This window comes from Schistosoma mansoni, chromosome W (assembly GCF_000237925.1).
Source record: "Schistosoma mansoni strain Puerto Rico chromosome W, complete genome".
In the NCBI taxonomy this organism is placed as follows: Eukaryota; Metazoa; Platyhelminthes; class Trematoda; order Strigeidida; family Schistosomatidae; genus Schistosoma; species Schistosoma mansoni.
This window is the reverse complement of record NC_031502.1, coordinates 17,983,913-18,003,955: the sequence shown is the minus strand read 5'-3', so window position 1 is coordinate 18,003,955 and position 20,043 is coordinate 17,983,913. Positions and strand designations below refer to the sequence as shown.

General features: G+C 38.5%; 1 protein-coding gene across 1 annotated transcript; it reads left to right on the top strand.

Annotated features, from left to right (window-relative positions):
- Positions 1-12,201: 12,201 nt before the first annotated feature.
- Positions 12,202-17,331, top strand: Smp_093920 (hypothetical protein; the record flags this gene model as incomplete). The annotated part of the gene is made up of 6 exons (XM_018788836.1): positions 12,202-12,429; positions 12,474-12,605; positions 12,646-13,131; positions 14,390-14,693; positions 15,084-15,509; positions 16,747-17,331. The coding sequence occupies 6 exons, from the start codon at positions 12,202-12,204 to the stop codon at positions 17,139-17,141; spliced, it is 1,971 nt and encodes a 656-aa protein (XP_018654339.1). The 3' UTR covers positions 17,142-17,331.
- Between the last annotated feature and the right edge of the window lie 2,712 nt (positions 17,332-20,043).

The following is a 20,043-nucleotide window of genomic DNA, read 5'->3' as shown; positions in this document are numbered from 1 at the left end:
AAAAACAAAGGTCGAAAATAAAGGGGTGCAAACGCACAAATAATTACTGGCGAATATATCAGATGGTCCGCAATCGAAGATGAAGAATCGTCGTAGCGGATTATCTCAAACTTTTTAACGTCTGCTAAGCCCCAATGAACTGACGTGGACAACCACGACTATTCAACCAACTCGTTTCTGGACTCACCTTACAGTTATTCTCAAGAATTTATTCTCTTTATGTCTGCTTCCAATTCTCGACCCAGTGTGTTCCTCGGCCTAACTCTTTTCCATTTCCCTTCAGGATTACAAGTTAGCGCTTGCCTCATGATTCAGTTTGGTGATTTTCTCAATGTGTGTCTTATCCACTTCCAGCATCTCCTAATTTCCTCTTCAGCTGGAAGCTGGTTTTTTCTCCCCTACAGTAGGTTATTGTTGATGTTATCTGGCCAACGGACATTCAATATCTTGCGTAGGCAATTGTTTAAAAGCACTTATACGTTTTTGATGATGGTTGTGGTAGTCCTTCAAGTTTCAGCTCCGTACAGTGGAACAATCTTGACGTTCGTATTGAAGAGTTTAACTTTGATATTAGTTGACAGTTGTTTTGAGTTCCATATGTTCTTCAACTGTAAGAATGTTACCCTTACTTTGCCAATCCTTGCCTTTACGTCTGCATCGGATCCTCCTTGTTCATCGATGATGCTTCCCAGGTACGTGAAAGACTCCATATCTTCCAGGGCTACTCCATCAAGTGTGATTGGGTTATTGTTCTCTGTGTTGTACTTGAGAATCTTGCTTTTTCCTTTGTGTATGTTGAGGCCTACTGATGCAGAGACTGGTACTGAACTGGTTTTCTTCACCTGCATTTGTTCGTGTGTATGGGATAGAAGGGCTAGGTTATCTGCGAAGTCCGAATCTTCTATTTGATTCCGAGTTGTACATTGTATTCCGTGTTTTCCCTCAGATGTCGAGGTCTTCATAACCCAGTCGGCCACCAGAAGAAAGAGGACGGGGGAGAGTAAGCAGCCTTGCATGACTCCGGTCCTCATTTGAAAAGCGTCTGTCTGTGAGAAGGTAGCATCTCTACAGATGCTGGTTGTCCGAGGGAAACACCTTACTACTGTTACACCCCTCTATAGTTGACAGTACAACTTCGCCCTCAGACCTTGAGTTGCTACTTTTAGTCTTACTGTTCTCCAATCGACCTGCCTGGTATGGTAGAACCTACAGGAACATATGTCACAGTCCCTTTAGCTCGGTCGGGTAATCACGATAGGCAAGCCCGACCACTACGTCAAGGTAGCGGCTACGGTCGAGGGCATCGGCAGTTAATCATACTAAAACATTTGACTTTAACTATGCGTTTCCCAGTCAAGTATTTAAATCAGGGAAACTATTTACTTTTTGATGAACATCATTTCATGTTCATTTTGATTGTTATCTATTCTATCCGTGATAATTTAGATTTTTTCCGTAACTTCTAAATGACACTGTTTCTGGAGAACTAACTGGATAACCCATCAGTTTTACGTATAAATGATTGTTGAATATATCACTGTTCTGTATTGTGGATTCATACATTTCGACCAAATTGTAGTACTCTGATCTTTTGTTTCTTTTTATTACTGGGAAAAGCTTAACTAACGCTTATACTGCTCTCATAAATAACTCTTTTGGATATTCCTTAATCTGTAAACTACCCACGTTATTTTGTCATACTTCGACTGTTCAACAATGTAAATCACAGTCTGTGTTGCTTACACATGTTTCTTACGTCATCAGACAAGATGTCTTGTTTTGTCAAACAGAATGAAAGCCTGATAAGAATATTCTTAATGTTATCTATCTGTCTATTGTTTTGATCTACCCGATTTGGACTTCTAGACTTAACGGATATAAACGCTTCTAATAATGCCAGTCAGTTTATCCGAAGTTTCGTCGGTCATTATTGAATCTTCTATTTGGTTCCGAGTTGTACATTGTATTCCGTGTTTTCCCTCAGATGTCGAGGTCTTCATAACCCAGTCGGCCACCAGAAGAAAGAGGACGGGGGAGAGTAAGCAGCCTTGCATGACTCCGGTCCTCATTTGAAAAGCGTCTGTCAGCTGTTTTCATGCACTACCTCGCATTGTAGCCCGTCGTATGAATTTCGGTTGATGTTGACGATCATCTCAGGTATACCATAGTGTCAAAGAAGTTTCCGTTAGGTCCTTCTGTCCACACTGTCAAACGCCTCTTCATAGTCAATAAAGTTGATGTAGTGACGAATTTTACTCAACTGATTGTTCAACGATGATTTGTAGTGTCGCGATCTCGTCTATGCACGACCGATATTAACATACAGGTTAATAAAAACAAGTGGCATCAGCAGTCAGTCGCAACGTAGAACTTCGTACCTACGTACATCAGCTCGAGTTGCCATACCACACTAAGTATGTAATTTATTTGGATGATTGAAACAAAATGCTGCACTATACACAGTCCAGTTAACCATTTTCATCGGGAGGTGTAGTTGTATGCGAATAAAAGTATATATGAAACATTATTACTTTTAATTTACCAACTGATGAGTTACATTCTTCAAATAAGGGTAAATTTCAAAAATGACCTTTCTAAAAGTATTTCTACATTCAGTCAGTCACAACGTACAACTCAGTACGTACGTTCATCAGCTCTAGTTGCCAATGTTTAATATGAATAAAGGGCATAGTCTACACGAGAATGATCACGCCCACAAGGCTGAACCATGTCATTCGATGAATTTGAATTCATTGAATTCATCTTTCCTGCCTTCTTCATTGTTGGGTTTTTCTCCGAGTTAAATGTTGGACACCTACTTTCTAGGTTGTCTCGTGTTCAGCTTTGAGGATTGTGGGTTTAGGGTCCACTGCAGCTACATATCTGTGAATGTAAGCATATTAGCAAAAAATTCCGCTTTCGGTTATTTTTAACATAAATGATACAAAATATCAATGATAGTAATAACCAGATGAATCAAAATATTTTGTGTTACACTCAATAGTCCAACAAGTTTTCCGGAAACCTTACATTTCCCCCAGAATGCCTTGTTTTAGGTTGGTTGTCAGACGCTTCTGAAGTTTCGTTGTGACTGTCAATTGTCGAGTAGTGTATCGTAATTATGTCGTTCGATCGTACTGGAGAAAAACCGGCATGAATAATGCCTCCTTCTAAGTACACGGCTCTTAAACTATTGGTGTTCATGACTTCGTTAGTTTAGTTCCTATCGATGATATAGTACCTAGGTTCACCCTTAAAGACTTTGAATGGTCTTTTTTATAACATTTCTAGAGGTCGTTGCGACGTATGAAAATGTGTGTATCATATCGTAGGGCAGGTTGAAGGAAAATATCAATTGACCGAAGTCAGGCGGAAACAGGTCTTACTGAACGCATAGCGTTTGTAAGCTTGCTCGTGTACGAGTTTACATCCTTATTCATTGAAGATGAGAGTCAATCTTTTGACTTTTAGTGGAATCGTTCCACCAACCCATTTGCCTGTGGGTGGTAGGCGGTCGATAGGAATCACGTGATTCCTAGTTGTGTACCAAAACAACAGAAAGGTCTATATTCGAGCTGGCTTTCGCTGTTTAAAATTGATAGTTGTAGGGTAGCCTAAGTTTACCACTCATTGTTCGACGAAAGCTTGAGCCTCTGTTTTTTCAGTAATATCCTTCATATGTACTGACATCAGCCATCTTGTGCGATTGTCTACACACGTCAGGGGTAACAGTGTCCATTTAAATCTGGTAAGGGTCCTACAGAATGAAGGTGAACATGGTTGAAAGTAGCGTCGGGAGTTGTTAAAGAGACCAAAGGACAGGCTGTGGTATCTAATCACATTAGATTTCCGGTCGTTTACACAGTGGCGTGCGCACTTCTTCACGTCTTTATTCATACCAGGACAACGAAATCGTTCCACCATGAGCTTTATAATTGCATAAACATCTGAAAGAGAAAACTTGTGCAACTTATTGAAGACATTGAGTCGATAATGTCTCGGCACGATTGGACGATCCCTATATGAAACTGCGTCACATTATAAAGTTCATTTACCTGTTCCCATCCATCTGATTCGTAGTTTCAGGTTTGTCGAAGATCATTCATTCCGAGGATCAGTGTCTTCTTTTTGAAGCTGGAAAGGTTAGGAAGATTGATTTATTGGAAAGTATTCAATGAAATTGTACGAAACGAGGAGTCTGCCACTGCATTGTTTGCCCCGGAAATCTGTTGTATACCTCAAGTAAACTGCGAAATGTAGGCGAGCTATTGAGACTCTCAAGTGAAGTACCCGTCTGACGGTGAGCCAAGGGAGACGTTGAGTTGGTTTGTGGTCGATGAACAGAGTGAATTCTCGAGCTTTAACAAAGTGTTGAAAGTGCTGTACAGCTATGATAATCAGAAGTATTTGAATTGTAGTATAGACTAGTAATCCCAGTAATAACGCAATTTAGTCAAGAAGTATTAGCGGAGCACAAACGAATGTATTGTTTTTGGAATTCAAAATCACAGCAGTCATCAAAACCAAGAAGTCATTGATTTATTTAAACATCACATCCGCCACAGCTCAAATTGGAGTGTAAGTGTCTGTAATCGATTGTTCGTCTTCTTCTTAAGTTCATCTTACATCTGTCCGACAGCGTATTGAATGTAGACTCTGTATTATCTAGAATGCACTCATTAGTATTAGAATTAACAACGGAAATTGGAACAGACTCACCTGGGTCCTGGTATTGTATTTGATCAACGTGTCGGTTATGTATAGTCAAGGCATCGATATCCAGAATTCGCACCATAGATTTTCCAACATTCTTCATCACGATCCCCGTGGCTGGTCGAGGACCATTCCTACGATAATATGTAACTTCTGCAGACTCCAAACTCCTCATACTCGAACGGAGAATTCTTCCTTTTAATAGCTTTGATGGAGTCTCTTTCGTCACAGAATGCTTAGCATTTCTATATTGAAGTAGAAATGTATCCATTTCCCTCTCCAGTTTATTAAATGTTGGAACAGAAATAGAACCAATAGCAGTTTTCAATGTCGTGACGAGAGTTTTTGCCTGACCATCAGAACAACGGTGCATGGGAGCAGTAAACAGATGTCTGCACCCTATACCATTCGACCAATTAGTGACTGCATCCGCAGCGAAATGAGAGCCATTATCAGTCACTAACACCATGGGAACTCCTTCTCGACTAAACACCTTTCTTAATGCTTGAATTGTGAAATCAGAATTCAGTGAAGTTGTGAAAAAACTTCAGGTCACTTAGAAAAAGAATCAATAACTACAAGTGCATAGTATTTGCCAAGAAACGGACCACAGTAGTCCGCATGAATTCTCTGTCAGGCCTCAGACGATACTGGCCATGAAGTCCACTTCGAAGGCTAACTTCTTAGCTTATGACATTTCTCACAATTGTTTGCTGTACGACATATATCCGCATTTATCTCTGGCCACCAACATGTGAGTCTTGCCAAGGACTTCATTTTCTCAACACCTGGATGTCCACCATGAAGATCATCAAGGACAGGTTTGCTTAATGAAGGAGGAATAATAACACGATCATTTAGACACAAAATACCGTCAGGAGTAGTAGATAACTCGTCCTGCTTTGAATAATAGACAGGAAATCTACGTTTCAGATTAGCATTCCAGCCCTTCCGTATAGCACTGAGTATACATCCAAAGTATCTACGAGTTCTCTAATGAGATCTGGACGTCTCCCCGGTAAAGGTTGCACTAACAAGCAGTCTGAAGTATTAACAGGTCTATCTTGTAATGGTTGTCGAGAAATGTAGTCAGCGTGTTGAATTTGTTTTGCACTCCTGTGCTGAACCGTATAGTCATAGGCACTCAAAGCAGTACTCCATCGTTGAACCATAGCAGCTGAGGAACGTGTTAAGGATTTTTCAGGATGATAAATGAACTTTAGAGCTTCATGATCATTAGCAATAGTAAACTTCTTTCCAAATAAATATTTATGAAGTCTTTTAAAAGCCCAAAACACAGCTAATGCTTCTCGCTGCGTTTGTGAATAACCTTGCTCAGTAACAGTAAGTTTGCGTGAAACACAGATAACTGGCCTACCTTCCTGTTCCAAAACTGCACCAATACCCACAGAAGATGCATCAGTAGAAACTAGTGGAGACAATTCCACTTTAAGTCTTTTCAGATTTTTTAAACCCAGTATGGACAGTCCTGTTTCACTAACTAAAAATTCACAAGGTGCATATGAAGAATTCGCATTTCTTATCAGCAATTCACAACATCCTCGTATAGGCAATCTGTGTCCTGTAATCCCCAGTATTGAGACCTCAGTGGGTCTTACCACAAAGTTAGGATCCAAATATTTCAAGTTCTTGAATGAAATAATGGACTCTATACTACCCGTGTCCACAATAAAGTCATGAAATGAACCAAGGGATGTATATAATCGCTTTTGAATATAAACATTCTCTTTTGAAGTGGTGGATAAAGATAAATGATCATCAGGAACAGCCGAATTATCTGAATCTAAGTTACAAGACTTAGTAATACTTGAAGCAAAGTGAACAGTAGTTTTGCACACTGACTAAATGTGTCCTATCTTGCCACATTTAAATCATTATGCATTACGAAATGCACATGAATTACGATAATGAAATTTGCCACAAGATAAACATTTACCAAACTTTTTCTCATCTTCGTTGTTTGCTTTGCAGTTCCTTGTTGAATCAACTTTCATACTTCCACGAGAATAGAAATCACGACTAAACGAACGCAAGTTTGATCGACCCTGAGATTGTATTTCATCATGACGACTAAGCAAAGTATTAGAAATTTTCATCGATTGAATATCAAGTTCATTCACTGCTTCGTAGTTAATACATGCAGTTCTAGCATCTTGAAAGGAACAGTTTGGCATTCTTAACAGCTCCTTTTCCAGACCTGGTATGTTAATTCCTGCAATGAATCGATCTCTCAGCTGTACATGAAGTTGATCGTCAAAATTGCATTTCGCAGCTTGTCTATGCAATTCAAGGATGAAGTCCTTAACCTTCTGGTTATCCTGACGAATCATCTTAATAAATTTTGCTATCTCACGACATTCAAAACTGGTGCACTTCACATAATTTAATATTAATTTCTTGAGAGTTGTATATGGGAGTGAAATCGGCTTATCTGGAAATGCCGACGTTTTTAGTAAACTGTAGGCTTCTTTACCGATGAATGTAAGAAAATGTGCCACAATTTTGTCACCCTTCATATCTTTCTTGGTCATGCTCCATATCTCAAACCTTTCAAGATAATCCTCAGAAGCCTCAGAAGTTTAATGAATGTCCAACTGTTGTATCACAGGCTCCATCGCGACGGCAATATGATAATCAGAAGTATTTGAATTGTAGTATAGACTAGTAATCCCAGTAATAACGCAATTTAGTCAAGAAGTATTAGCGGAGCACAAACGAATGTGTTGTTTTTGGAATTCAAAATCACAGCAGTCATCAAAACCAAGAAGTCATTGATTTATTTAAACACCACAACAGCACAATACATGGCTAGAATTTTTTTTACCGAAAGTGCCGTATTTTAATCCAGTGTCCAGTATTCGTCTGAAGAAGAATGTCAAAAGTTGCCAGGCTGTGTTTACACATTGTTGTAAGACTCCACCGACTGTTAAGTCAGATGCGTCTACCACGATACTAATGGGCGCCCTGATGTCCTGATGTGTGAGCATATTTGGTTTTGATATAACTTCTTAAACTATGGAGAATCGTCTTTTCGCGAAGTCTGGATTGATGAGTTTCGTATCTCCGCGAAGTTGGTTGCTTATGGGTTTTATGAATGACGCGCGATTCGGTATGAACTGCCTATAAAAAGTTATCAGGCCGTCGGGCGTACCTGATTGCTCGACTGTGGTCGGTTTTGGGTAATCAGGAATGGCTGCCACTCTGTTATTCAGAGGGCTAATAACTCGAACAGCAATAGTGTGTCCGGAGATGAGATTCTCTGTCCGAACCTGCGATCAAGCAGTCATTAGTATACACATGTACGGAGTTAAGACCTCGAAAGACGTCCTCGATGAGTCTTTGAAATGTTTGTGCAGCATTTCCCGAACAGAAAGGCATGTGCGAAAATTGGTAGTAGACGAAAGGGGTATGATGGCGGTTTTAGGAATGTCGTCGGCAGCCATGGGAATTCGTTTACACGCCTTGATCGGATCGATTTTCGAAAAATACAGTTGTACCTTTCAAGATAGCTGTCAAATCGTGAGTGTGATGCAACAGGTAACGATCTAGAGTGGTTTTTGTATTCAGCCACCAACAGTCACCATTTGGACGCCATATATTGCTGTCCTTTTTAGGGACCATGTACAAGGAAGACGCTTATGAGCTCTTGAATAGACGAGTGATTCCTAAGTCTGTCATGTGCCCGAATTCCTTCTTGTCCAACCTCGGCTTTTCGGGAGCTAGTCGTCGCGCTTCCGAGAATATAGGTGGTCATGTAGTCGTTATGTGGTGTGTAGTATTGCTGGTCACACATGACGATTTCCTTTTCGTTTGGTACAGACAAGGGTACATATCGAGTATCTGTTGATAGGATGGATTGATTATATGGCTAACAGTTACTGGGGATAATCCACAACCGGTAAGGGAAGTCACACAAGGCTGATTAGTGTTGTTATCTTCTAAGCTCCGTTTGCGCGAGTCGATCAGTAGATTATGTTGTAGCATGTGTGTACCAATGATTGGCATAGAAATATCTTCAACAACGAAGATCTTGTGAGTGGGTTTTAATAAACATACGTTAAGATACACACATCGCTTACTGTACGTAGCACTTGGTTTCACATTTGCTGGCTGTAAGTTAAAAACTGGTCTGGGAAGTCGGTCGTTAGAATTTGCTGGAAAAACACTAACTTCTGCGCCAGTGTCGACGAAATACCGAAACTGCATCACCACATCAGCGATGTATACCAGACGTCTATTTCCACTGGCTATGATTGACGTCAGCGCGTGCCAGCGGGGTAGTTCTTCAAGAGTGTTTTCGTGTTGGATGGTTTCGAGATTGAGAAACTGCGGAGTTTTCTGCAATTTCTAAAAGACCGACCATGTGAGTTGTGGTACCAATAGCCATCAGGATTACCTGCCTCTCGTGGTCTAGAGACAGATCGTTTTCATGAACAACCAGTCCGAGTAGTTTGGGATAGTCTACGGTCATGAAAGGTACTAAGGTGACTTGTCAGAGTATGACAGGGATTTGTGACGTCATTTTGTGCCGTTTCAGGTTTTTCTATGATCGAATAGACCTCGGCGTTGGAAGTTCTGGTGATTCCCAATCTGGTCGGCAGGTGCAATCAGTTTGTCTACAGCGTTGTTTTGTTATGAGCCTGTTGGGGATGTTTATTCAACAAGAGTGGTCCAGACAGGCCTTCGTCAAATATACCTTGACCACTAACCTCTCTCAGTCCTCTCTCAGTCATGGCAACGTTTCTGTTGCTGAGCCATATTGTAGATAAATGTTGTTGAAGAGTTGATCTGAACTTCTTCACTTTTAAGAATAGCGTTTTTTAAAGTTTCGTAAAGTTTCGTACATCACTCAGTACTGCCTCCACTACTGTTAGGAGGTGTGCGCACGGGACTTAGCCGCCGTGCTCGTAAAGTCAGCTTCCTCGTAGCAGAACCAGGCTTCAATATTGTCAGGTCAAAATGGCATGGGCTGAGATGAGGGAGATGGAAGAGTCTTGATCTTGAAATATTTATGATTCTGTTCCGCCGCAATGAATACATAGGATGCCAATAAACGGGAGAAAAAATATTCAACAATATAGATAAAGTATCACAATATGCAAAAAATATCAATTAAGAAATAATATATAGTGTTACAACAAGGAACCGAATGACAGTTTAGTGTTTGATGTACCGGATCACGTTTGTCTCACCACTAAAGATGCCACAAGTATTCGGCGTTTACCGATGCCTTTACAAGTAACATCTTTATAATCGTAGTATGCCAACCCAGTTAAATCAGAGGTCAGAAACGAAGGAGTTCCAAGATGTATTTGTAAGGCTGTCGGTATGTCAAAGAACGTTTGGTCTAACTGGCCAATAGTTGAAAGGGATTCGTAGTACCATGCACTCACTCGTGTTCTGGTGCGGATACGTGACCGAGCGCCTTCAGCTAGGTGGATATCAAATATTGAAGACTTAGAGAGCTATTGATTTCGGAGATTTATTTACTACTGAAGAAGAAACAGCCTAAATGTTCTCACCTTTCATTCTAATGCAGATGCATATGTTGTTAGATGTACACTCAGAAAATGAACCTGTGCTTCGTTCAATATAGCTTATTCCATAAAGTGAGAAACAGTTTTTCAAGAGCTTGGGCAAAAAATATTTTAGATCCTCTAGAAGCGCATAGGTAAAAAGTTGAAAAGCATATTCAATTAGATCAAAGAAATAGTATACATATTACCCTGACAAGAGTATCACTGGATTTGGGTGCTGTTTGTTTACAGGCGGTCAGTTCAAAATAATCCTGGTCGGCTCGCCGTACGCTAATTCTGTGCTTAATTATACCCTATTTGGCTAATGGTCTGCTAGGTGAAATAGACTGAAATTAAGGTTATGCCACGTTATTGTTGGTGCTTATTTCAAGTCTGTGCACATTATATGGAAAATTTCGGTGAATTATAAAGGATTGCTTTGATTCATAAGTTTCCGGTTTCAAAATAATTAAGAAAGCTTATGATTGTCCGATTCTACTAGGTTTATTCCCTATTTTCTTGTCATTTGAGTCGATCTTGATGCCTTACGATTTTAAGTTCGGTGATTTGCCCAAGGGAACTAAATAGAGGAGATAATGACTAACACAAGAGAAACAAAGTAGACATTCCTCAAGATGAGGGTCAGTAAAAAATACATGACCATGAAATATCCTTTTTCGTCCGTTTAGGGGAAATGGTGTGACATTCCTCCCTTTTTGTCGCAGTGGTCATACTATGTGTAGTTTAGTGTTTTTCGTGTTGCTCGGTTTTGAGTTAGCCAACTGATGTATTAAGTTTGGAGTTATTACATATAATGCTGTGGAAAGCCTCTTTAAATCCAGCACAATGGGAGGTGGGTCTCACTCTCAAGTCAGCCAGAGGTCGTCTCAACTATTTATTCGTCGTACGGCTTATGCCATCAACTAGAGATTCTTAACTAACTATATCCTGGGCTTTCATTCACAATTGTTGCCAAATGCTATTCATGGTCTTAATATTTGCCTTTGATTCTCAGCGTCACGTGTCCTGTGGTCTTCACCTTTTTCTTCCGTCTTGAGGATTCCATGTCGGGTCTTGTTTTGTGTAGTTTGGTGGTTTCCTCAGTGTCTTATCCACCTCCAGAGTCTTTCCCTGATTCCCCCCTCGACTAGAAGCTGATTTTTTCTCTGCTACAGCAGATTATTACTGGTGCTCTCTAACCACTGGATCTTGAGCATCTTGTATGAACAGCTTCAGTTTGGGCACCTGGGCAGTATCACAGCCCTCACACAAATCAAATGAGATTTGTGCGGCGCATATGTATCTGGTGCTTCCTTGTACCAATATTTATGTGTTCAAATAAATAAATGTATGAACAGCTGTTTATAAGCACTTGTACGGTTTTTGTGATAATACGAAATATAGCAACATAAGATGGCAACTCTTCCCATCAGCACCTAGTGTGTGGTTTATCTGTAGCTCCCGCATGGCTACGACTCAAAGCATGGCAAGCCAACCTACTTTAAGTCGGTTGCTACTACTTTATCAAATCATCCCGAGTTTCGTCCATTTCCAGTATTTATTTTCCGCTTTGAAGAAGTGGATGTACGTTCGTAAGAACTTTTGCATTCAGGAAAGTGAGTAAATAGTTTATCCACCCTTTCTGCCTAGCATTTGATCGCTAAATATTTGATTGTGTTGCATAAGCTTTTTTCTACTGATGTTGAAAAATTTTAAGGGGTTCCAAGTAAAAGATAGTAAGAAATTGATTGAGAAGAGATAAAAGCATCTTGTGAATAACTGTTGACTGACATTTGTAAAATTTTGTCTACTTATGTTCTCTCTGGTTTAAGGAAACTCATAATCTCGTTCACACTAATAAAAAATTAAATGATCACTTGAGGCAGACTATGGCAAATTATTTTATGGTTCCTAACTTGTGACCTTTGCTGTTCCGTTGCTCTGTTAGATTATGGGGACATGTGAGGTTTATCATTCTTTCCCTTCGGAATCTAAGGACAACGACCAAGAAGTCAATAATTTTCCTATTACAGAATCGAACGTTTTGCATGTAGTTATTTCAGAATCAGAACTAACAGAATTACCATTACCAACTTATGTTTGCGAGTTATGTGGAATCAAAGTGAAAACCAAAGCTAACTTGCGGGCTCATCAGATTAAAACTCATAAGATCATGAAGGTAGAACATTAGTCTACGTCTGCTAATGTGTATTGTTATTTCAGAATGCAAAAGACGTGGCATTTTATTCCAAGCAAAGGTATAATGTTAGTTATATCTATCATTGCCCTATGGCTACATGTAAACACAATATTGGTTCAGGCGGTGGATTCAGCACTTACTGGAGATTAAAGCAGGTATACTTAAATTATTGATTAATATGTTCTTATATCATAGCATTACCAGCATGTTCATATGCAGAAAAGTTACCAGTGTAACAAATGTAATCATTTCTTCCCTACTCCCTCATATCATGCCTATCATCAAAAACTATGTGGAGCAACATATTCTTGTTCAGTTTGTTTCAGGTCTTATTCAAGTAAAAAGCACTTACTTCAGCATTACCGAAGAAGTGGACACAGTAACACTTTATCTCTTAATTCCATTCCTAAAGTCGAAAATACTCCAAACAGATCTCCTTCGAAGCATACATCAATTCCAAGCTTGCGTGTTACACGTAATCCTATCCCTCCTAGTGGATCATGTGGCCCATTAATTCTTCCACTTCTTATTGTACCAGTTCCTGTACCTAACGTAAGTGATGTGAATGTAGAAAATGTAAACAATGCTTTGGGGTGTTTGAATATGAATTTTTTATATACAAGCGCTCTTTCGGCTCTTCGTACAATTTCAACACAAATTTTTCAGAATCCAAATTTCCAGGTAAGATATAAATTACTTGATGCTTCTTATTCCACCCTTTTGTTGTCAAACAATTAAAATTCTAAGGATATACACGTTTCGTATTGTAAGGATTTATTAACTAATTCTCATTTGCATAAAATATTTCTCATGGTCAGTGAAGTCGATATATGGTGATGAGTTCCATTCAATGGATTGTTCAATATTGATCCATGATGTTGTGACTTGGTCGGTACATGGTCGATCCTTACGAAAACCAGTCTAGTTGTCTCGAAGTTGGGCGTCTGCTAGATCTCTCACTCGGTTCAACAACACTGTATGGAGACTGTGCCTTGTACTGATGGCAGTGTAACGCCTCTGTAGTTCTCTCACTTACTTAAATCTTGGTAAGGTATCCTTCCTCCCAGTCCGCCAGTACTTGTTCTCCCCCTCAAATCTTTCTTAAGAGAATGTTGAGCATCTTCGTAGCTAGCTCTGTCTCTGAATTTGGTGCATCAGTTGATATCCCGTTTGGTCCTGCCACTTCCCCACTCTTGGTTTGTCTGACGGCTATGCTAGTTTCTTCTGTTGTTGGTGGGATATCGTCAATAGAGTGATCTGTGTGTGTTACTTCAATGTCCGGTAGGTTCAGTGGTGCTGGTTTGTTCAAGAGTTTTTCAAAGTGCTCTGTCCGCTTGTGCCCCCACTTTCGATCCTCAGTCACCGAGTTTCCTTTTTATTCCTAACTTGCCACTCTGGTGTGCCATGTCTCCCTGCAATACTTTTGGCTGCACCATGCAGTCATTCTGTATTTTCTTCTCTTGCAGTTTTTTCTGTTATGGTTGCCAGGTTTTCTGCATATTTCCGTTTGTCAGCTCTAGTAACCCTTTTCAATCGTTTGTTTGCTTCTGTACATTCAGCATGTGCCTTGAATTCCTCTGCTTCCGTTTGACTGTTGTTGACTGCGGTTTCTTTGTTTTACCTTTCTTGAGTCGAGGCCAGGCTGTTTACAAAGATCTATTCTTTATTTCGGTGCTTGTTGGGGGCTCAGTTACTCCTGTTATGTTAAGCTTACTATCTTTTAATACTTTTCCAGTCATTTATGGTGGTATCCTATTCTAGTAAGACAAAAAACTCTTCTCATGTGGCGTCTGAGGACTAGCATAAAGTTTAGAGTGGCTTTTGTAGGAGTAACGTTATTTCAGCTTTAACTACTGATTTAAAGTGTTAAAGTGTTTCAGTTATTATTGTTAATCCACTTTATTAAATTTAATTTCTGCATATCTTTCTGCACTTTAAGGTTAATCTCTCGGAGTCTGCAATAAATTCGAGCGATACGTCAGTGGTTTTAAAACCAAATTTAGGAAATTTCTGCAGTGTTCACACAGTCCCTGTAAGCAATTCTTCCTTGGAGGCCTCAACACAAACTGAACAGTTATATACGCCGAACACTGTATCACAACCATGCTCTCATACACTCCAGACACATGAACTTGTGTCTGTTAACACATGTACCGATGAGGATGACATCAGTTCATTCATTGGTGGTCTCTTCTGTAATGCTGCAGTAGAAGCCAATCTTCCTCAGTCAAGTACAGTATGTGGTAAGTCCTAATCAAATCCATTAATACCCAATTCATAGCAAACGGTTCTTTATAAAAATTAAAGTTAGATCTTATTATTACAAACATTGATGGTATCTCAGCGTCACGATCTCATAAATGTTCAGTTTTGCGTTCCCACCCCGTTTATTTGGTGTGTAATTTAAACTATTTTGTGGTTTCATTATTATCCATACTCCTCGGTCGCACAGTTGCCATAAAGACTCGTTCATTAAAAGCAATCATCTCCAGTGTATTTATGTCTGGACTGGAAGTGTTTAACTTCTTTCCCTTTTGGGGTGGTAATGTGCTGTTTGATTAGATATTTTCTTATTTTATCGTTTTGATAGTCTTTAAAAGTCTCTTTCTTTGTTATGCTTTTGTAATGTTCAGACAACTACGAAGTTAGACAAGAACGAAAGCTGTCTTACGAGACCAAACAGATAACGTTGGGTCCACTCAATGAACATCACTCTTCATCAATAAAGCCAGCCAAGAACTCCGTTCAGTCGAGCAACTACACCTCTCTTACTGGGTGCTCAAATAGTGTAATGGATCAGGAAATTCAAGCGCGGTTACTACCATTACGTGAAAACGCTGCTATGCAAACCGATGTTATGGAAAATTTAAATGCTGAAATTGCTACTGACTATCCTCATTCCGATCGTAGTACTTACTATACTCCAAGCAGAATGCTTGAAACACCACCTCCTCCTATGTTGCAAAGTACTGTTTCACTTGGAACTCATTTAAGTACTGCATGCCAAACTTTACATCGTTTGTTGAATGAAGCAAAAATTTCAGACAGCCAATCTCCTCGTAAGTGTTGGTATTATATTTTCAGCTCTTACTTTAACCAGGATAGCGCATCTGAGTGGGTTATAGCTGGGTATAGTTAACACTTAACCTCTCCGGTCAATGAAAATTCACCACCCCATCGACAGATTTAACGTATACTGTACGCCCGAAATTAGTGTTGTTCACTTGATATTTCCACCTCATGAAAATGCTTCAAATGGTGGACAACTGGATCCTCTTTTTCCTCAGTCGTTCCACTAAGTATTGACTTCGTGAGCCACATCGCTGATAAGCTTAAAAATGTTTTTATTGTTATCTGTTATCCTCGGGATTTATAGTTCTTGATCTTTTTGCCTACTTCTGGGCGTTGGGTAGACGTTTTTAGTTTACTTTTAATCAACTTTTGTGCCACATTTTGTTCGTAGTTCGCTTAGATGAGTTTTTCAGGATCATTTAGTATGAGAGCTATTAAAACCACTGTAAATTCTTGGCTTTCTACTAAGATTTCACGATAGTCTGTTTGTTATTTTTGCATCCTATATTGGAGGTCCTACTAAACTATCCTGTTAAATGACTGGTAATAAAATTCTAAAACTGATTATGTTATTTGAATAGGATATATGATATAATAATACTAATAATTCACTATTTCGAAAGAAACCAGCCAAGTACTTTATTAATTACATTCATGTCTTCATCGTTTTGATATTATATACTTCACTTAATCTGTTAACTCTACTTTCCACTACTTGATCCTATTTCTTCCTTTTTGGCGGTGATTGTAATGTTCTACATGATAAATCTACTGCCTGTATGGAAATTCATTATCCCGCGGAACATTCGAAAATTGTAATAAGTACACCATATGTGTTTAACGTCAACAACTTATTTCTACGCTAATTTCTCTAATGAGGTTTTACTGTATTTGGGATTGTATACATCAACATCTATCCCTTTTCAGCTGACTGGTTTGTAAGATAAATGGATTGTAAACCTGTCTGAATAGAAGCAACACCTTCAATCAAGTATGGAAAATGTAAAGTGGTCTTGAGTCTGAGTTGTTTTTCATTAACAGAGCAAAGTACGTAGCGGTTTTCGAAAGCTTGTTTCATGAGAATTTTTAGGTATACATACTGTAAAATGTTTACTGTCTTATATTAATTGTTTCCTCTGTCCTATACTATCAGATATATTGTTTTTTTGAGTCACAATTCTATGTATTTTAGTTTCTGTCTCATATTATTTGTTTCTTTTAAAGTTATGGAAATATTAAACATGGATACAACAACAGATTCTGGTACTCAGGCTTGTGTTAATGTGGTAAATTATTCCGGTTATGATTTACCTGGTTCGACGGATCCAATGTTACAATGCTCTTCATCTACATCATCTATCAAAACTTCTGTGCAAACTAATACTGTACCAACTTCCTGTGATAATTCACAATATTGTAATTTGAACACTGTGGAAACAACAACACAGCATGATTGGTCAGCGAATGTAGATTTCACTCACAATCAAACTCAAACAATTGATGAAGATATAGAATTGTGGTTGAACAGTGTTGAAACACAAACAAATCTAGCGTTATTTGATCCCAGCTTCTTCTCAGATATATGTGTTGGAGTGGATGATGATTTTTTCCAGTCCTAGTTCATCCTACAAAAATAGTTTGTTTTATTCAAGACTCTTGTTATCACTACATATATGTACCATTTGTATCATGTTGACTAGCTTGATATCAGTGGTTTTACACCCCTTGCTACCATATCAATGCACATAAAGGATATATATATATATATATATATATATTCAGTGCACTCACCATAATTATTTCTTTATTTCGTATATTTCTAAAACAAAATTTATAGACTCTTTTTATTGGTTTATCATTTTGATTTTAATCTTGCGTTTGTTTTTGTTTTGCTTTGATTATTTTATATTTGTAGAAAATCCGTACACCATATTTAGTCAATGGTTTCATTAACCCTACTGCCTGCAGCTCGATAAAGTATACTCATTTTACTTTTTCATATCTTTTACTTTATCGATATGCTACTAACGCACTTGTTCATATATTTCACTAGTTTATAAAAACGATTATTTTACAGTTTTTTTTTAAATTCAAATCTATTACGTTGGAGTTAGGATATATTTATCACTCAATAACTGTGTAGTATCATTTCATGTGATTTACTTTTATTTTAGTGGTATACAGTGATATAACTGTCTCGCAAGTGTAGAGAAATTCGACTACTTAAGGAAGTAGTTTAGAATCTAATATGTTTTAAGTATTGCCAGCTATTGGAAATTATTAACCTAGTACTTATTACTGATAAGTATTTAGTTATTGTGGGAAGTAAACGTCACAAAATTTACGTCAAGGAATTCTCTGGTTTTATAATTATATGAAAGTATATTTTAGTTATTTTATGTTTTTTGAATAGCTGCCTGTAATTAACTGTTTATTCCTTATTAATTTACACAATGAAATATATATGTATATATGGCTCAATTTACAGTTAATGTCGTTCACTGATGTCCAAATGAGTTAGTGTTTGAATGGTTTGCTACTTTAGCCTGAATTTTATATGTTGCCGCCTTGCATTTAACTTTCCAAAGGACAGTTCAGAGCAGATTTGAGCTATCGATTCTACTCAATAGTCTTTTTTAAAAACAAATTACATAGCTTATTACTGGTATCCACAGTGTAGATGTTATGAGTGCTTGGTTGTTTTATTTTCAAATAAAATGCTTTATTTAATAAATGAAAGCCGTCGGGAGTTTCGATGAAACTTATTTGAAGCCTATTTTGTAGACATGAACTGATCATCATAAGTTCTTTAGGAATTTGTTTCTATGTATTTTTTTTCCATAGAGTCATTCTTCTGTACGCTATCTATCAAACTTTAAAGAAAATACAAATAAAACCCTATAATTAACATTATCAAAATAAATTTTCGAGATAAATTGTAAGTAACTTGACATATGCTTATCATTTGACGTAAATGGATCGATTCATATGCTTAGCCATTTAGCTTATCAACCATATATGTTCACAAAAGATACTTTATTGTACTACTGTCCTGAGAAAGACTTATGGTTTTATTTGTAAAATAACGATAAATCCTCGTAGGTTTTTAAGTATGTAATTTATTTGGATGATTGAAACAAAAAGCTGCACTATACACAGTCTAGTTAGCCATTTTCATCGGGAGGTGTAGTTGTATGCGAACAAAAGTTTATATGAAACATTATTACTTTTAATTTACCAACTGATGAGTTACATTCTTCAAATAAGGGTAAATTTCAAAAATGACCTTTCTAAAAGTATTTCTACATTCAGTCAGTTACAACGTACAACTCAGTACGTACGTACATCACTTCGAGTTGCCATACCACATTAGCACAGAGATGCAGTTGTCGATTCAAATCCTATAGTGGTAGAAGAAGTAAGAGTATAAGCATTATGTGAAAGATTAGGGTTTGAAGATGTTATTCAAGGAGTATAATCCAGTGAAATAAATTTGGAAAGAGAAAAAGGATAGGGACATGAAGAATTCAAAAGGTTAGAATTTGGTAGGACACAAAGAGTGGATGCACCTTCGCCATTGCAAACGATTTTCAGCCATGTCATTCAAGGTCTCTAACCATCGGTTGCTATCATCTCGCGAATCCCGATCAGGTAGTCTACACCTACCAACATGGCTCAGTCCAATTGTTAGTGACTTCATGGATTTGTGCCACGTTTTGGTTTGGCCACCCCTAGCTTTCTTCCAACCTACTCCTACACCATAAAACATCGCACGTCGGGGCAGTCGGTGGTTGGGCATACGTAACATGTGTCTCAGCCATCTCAACTGATGAAGTTTCACTACTTCATCAATCGATTTGCCATTCTTACCTAGTACCCGTTTTCTAACAACTGCATTACTTACTCGGTGGTCCCAAGATATATGAGCAATGTTTCGAAGACACCTATGGTCGAATACTAGTAGCCTACGAATACCCTCTACTCTTATCGGCCATGTTTCACTGCCACAAAGTAGAATGGAACGAACTGTTACACAGTAAACCCGTACTTCGGTTGGTAGATGGATATCTCGCGTACGCCATAAATGACATGTTGGCGAAACCTAGACAAGCCTTCTGTATCCGTGCTGAGATTTCGTCACACACCAGACCACAAGGACTGATGAGATTCTGAATATAAGTGAAGCGGTCAACACGCTCAACTACTTCACTCCCTATCATTAGTTCGGGCGTCCATAAAATTCAACCATGAAGTAACATTTTGCACTTCGAGGGGGGAGAATCACATCCCGAACATGCCTGCATTGTTGCTTATGGTGGTCAGAATCCAGTTTGTCAGCGTCTTCTTCAAATAGAACTATGTCGTCGGCGTATTCTAAGTCAACAGGTGAGTCTCCCGGTGAAAGTTCAACTCCTGGAGATTGAGATGATGAAAGTGTTGTTTCTAATAGCACATCAACGACAAAGTTAAACAAGAATGGAGAGAGTGGAAAGCCCTGATGAACACCATTTGGGGTAATCA